This window comes from Primulina eburnea, chromosome 13 (assembly GCF_022965805.1).
Source record: "Primulina eburnea isolate SZY01 chromosome 13, ASM2296580v1, whole genome shotgun sequence".
Classification (NCBI taxonomy): domain Eukaryota; kingdom Viridiplantae; phylum Streptophyta; class Magnoliopsida; order Lamiales; family Gesneriaceae; genus Primulina; species Primulina eburnea.
In genome coordinates, this window is record NC_133113.1 from 3,788,756 (window position 1) to 3,791,619 (window position 2,864).

At 34.2% G+C, this 2,864-nt stretch overlaps 1 protein-coding gene across 3 annotated transcripts; it reads right to left on the bottom strand.

The window, feature by feature from the left end:
- Nucleotides 1-277: 277 nt before the first annotated feature.
- LOC140809799 (F-box/LRR-repeat protein At4g14103-like) lies at nt 278-2,864 on the bottom strand. 3 transcript variants are annotated; one of them, XM_073167530.1, is made up of 4 exons: nt 2,531-2,773; nt 1,468-2,431; nt 892-1,038; nt 283-697 (listed from the first exon to the last, which is right to left on the bottom strand). In XM_073167530.1, exons 2-4 carry the CDS (start codon nt 2,413-2,415, stop codon nt 395-397), a joined length of 1,398 nt encoding a protein of 465 aa, XP_073023631.1. In that variant the 5' UTR covers nt 2,416-2,431; nt 2,531-2,773; the 3' UTR covers nt 283-394. The 3 variants fall into 3 exon arrangements, with proteins under 3 accessions (XP_073023632.1, XP_073023631.1, XP_073023630.1); XM_073167529.1 differs by lacking the exon at nt 2,531-2,773 and adding an exon at nt 2,780-2,864 and having other exon boundaries at nt 284-697; XM_073167531.1 differs by having other exon boundaries at nt 278-666; nt 888-1,038; nt 1,468-2,773.

Consider the following 2,864-nt stretch of genomic DNA (forward strand, 5'->3'; position numbering starts at 1 on the left):
ACTCTTATGTTTATGTATATAATACACGGAATCATATATATAAAATACGGATTACGGAACCATATATTCACATAAGAATTTTCTGAAAATTATCTTCTTATTTGTTTATCGAAATTACTAATTTATCAAACTAACCTAAATCGAGAACAAAAAAATAATAATATCTTAAAGAAATTATTAATATATCGAATGCCCTTAAAAACCATAACATCCCCGTGAGCTTGTTACAGTTTAAGTTTTAAAAAAAATCAAATTAAGAGTTTCAGATTTTTTTGGGAACTGAAATCATCCAACTATATCTAAAATATTCTCCGCAAAATTTCAAAATATATGGTGGAAATAAACCCAATTAGTTGCACAATTTTCCATCGAAAAATTAGATTTACATTGTCTCTCATCCAAACAAACTTTCAAAATCGGCCATATTTTTCACCGAAGAATCCACTTCAAGATCACCATTCGCAAACGCCCTCTTCAGTTTTTCCCAGAACAGACTTTCAACTTCTTTCTCTTCAGATCTCCTCCTCGAGAGCCCGACCATTTTCTTCAGCTCTGCGGCATTTTTCAACAAAAAATCCGCCAGATGAACATGTGTCTGCTCCCCATTAAACCCATCAAACTCAACTTCTTTAATGTGAGAGACGATACAACATGGCATTGATTCCACTAAGTCATAATCATAGTCAGTCCATTGCAACTGTAGAAGGAATTAATAAACTTTGACAAGAGTTCTATAAAAATAACAATTGGGAGGAGGGTCATATCTAAAAAAGTATACATGAAAAATCAATTTGGCTATGAATTTACATAAACGGAACAACAGTCGCCCATTGCAGAGGCTGGATCCAAGCTAACATTTTCTCAAGAAGTAAAAAGGCAGTATAAACTTACCATACTTAACTTGATCCATTCAATAGATGACGTCAAACGAAGAAACTCCAGAAATGCTTCAATGTTGCATTGTGAACAAATTTCTAGTCGTTTCAGCATATTAAATTCAGGAAGTGGATGCCCTTGTTTTGATTGGGCTATGATGGCCTATCATAGATAAAGAAATGCAATATTGAATGAAAACAAGATTTCAAAAAATTTCATATTTCAATGAATCAAGAAACTAGAGCTAGCTGCCACGTAAATTAAAGATTAAAGAGGAAAGTTTTACAGATACAAATCAGATTCAAGTTATTGACAAAACATAAATCTCAAATTTTAAACCAGACCCTTAGTCTTGTTGATAACAAGCCAGCTGGTTCTTCATTAACAATGGAAATGTTATATAAGTTTCCAACACAAAATAACATTCCAATATCTATTTTTATAATCACCAGATTTTATAATCTAAAAATTATCATTTTAACATTATATTTTTTGCACAAGGATTCGGATGCCACCAAAGAGCTTAGGAAGAAGTAGGAAATATAATCAATTGATATTTTCATTTATTCTTGGGTAATTAGGCAAACTAACCTCGACGGTATCACCTGATAGTTGCAAATGATTTAAACCTGAGCAACCTTTCAATAAGAGACAAGCGAGTGATCCATTCTTTTGAAATCCTTGAAGATTATGAACAAAATATTGATAATCAACAGCTGCAGAAAAAACTGATGATGCACTTAGATCCAAATTATCTACAAAATAACCATGAAAACCAAATTTCAGAAGTTTGGCTCCAGAAATCTTGATTTGGCAATTCTCTACTTCAGAAAGATCCCTGTAGTGTGCCACATTGAACTCTGTTAATGCTGGAGCATTGATTTCCACAAAATTCACTTTCAACCATTTGCAATCTCTTAGTTCTAGCGTTCCCAAGACCGGAAAATTAAATATTAGTTGGCTGGTATTTGGAGCATGGTCATTTAGAATTATAACTTGATCAAGATACAGAACTTCAAGGTTGGAGACCCAATTCTGGACTGGCCTAAAAGTGCAAGGCATATGTAACCACAGTTTTCTCAATGGGATGCAATCAAAAAGGCAACGTGGTAAAACAACACCTTCATGACCATAAAATATTGTCAAATCCTCAACATCTCTCACTAATGCAGCAGATATCCATGTGATCATACGATGTGCATCATATTTCTCAACAAACCAAAGCCGAAATCTTTTTAAGGTCGAAGCCCGAGAAAGAATGAAAATCCTGTCCACAAAGTTAACAATGTTCTTCCTAGTCGTCCTATGAGAAAATCCCTCCTCATCGATGATGTCTATATTGTAAATAGAAGCCCATTTGTATTCCCATTCCTTGGATAGAACACAAGTTTTAAGCACATGCTTTGTGGGCAGGAGGGATAGAATTCGACTGATAATACTCTCAGGCAATTTACTAATGATGTCATCACCGGTGTCGTCTGTTTCAGCCATTCTTGGTTTCTTACCTACATTGCTTTCAATTTGAATGTTTTCCTCCATTACTTCAACAGTCAACCTGAGACATAATTTTTTTAACAAAAAGTAGAACTCAGTTACTGATTGAAAAAATGCAAACCGTATGATGCATCGACCTAAGAATTTAATAAAATGGTACAAGGGAGACCGGGCCGCAAAATCGCAATTTGAGCAAAATTGCTCATAACAGGACCATTTCTGCAGCTCTGCTCCTACAGCCTCGGTGAACACACAAAGCAAATTTTTACCCAATAAATTGCAGAAAGCAAGAAGAAAGCAGGGTAAAATCTTAACACAAGAACATTAACAGACAAAATCAAAATCATAACAAAATTTAAAGGAAAAAAACCCTAAAATCACATATAAAATTGAGAATTTCAACTTTTACCCGGTGAACTGATGCGACGAGGTAGGGTAAATTGGTGGGCTTATGGTCTATAATATAAGTGATGCTCGAAGTAATTAGAAATAAT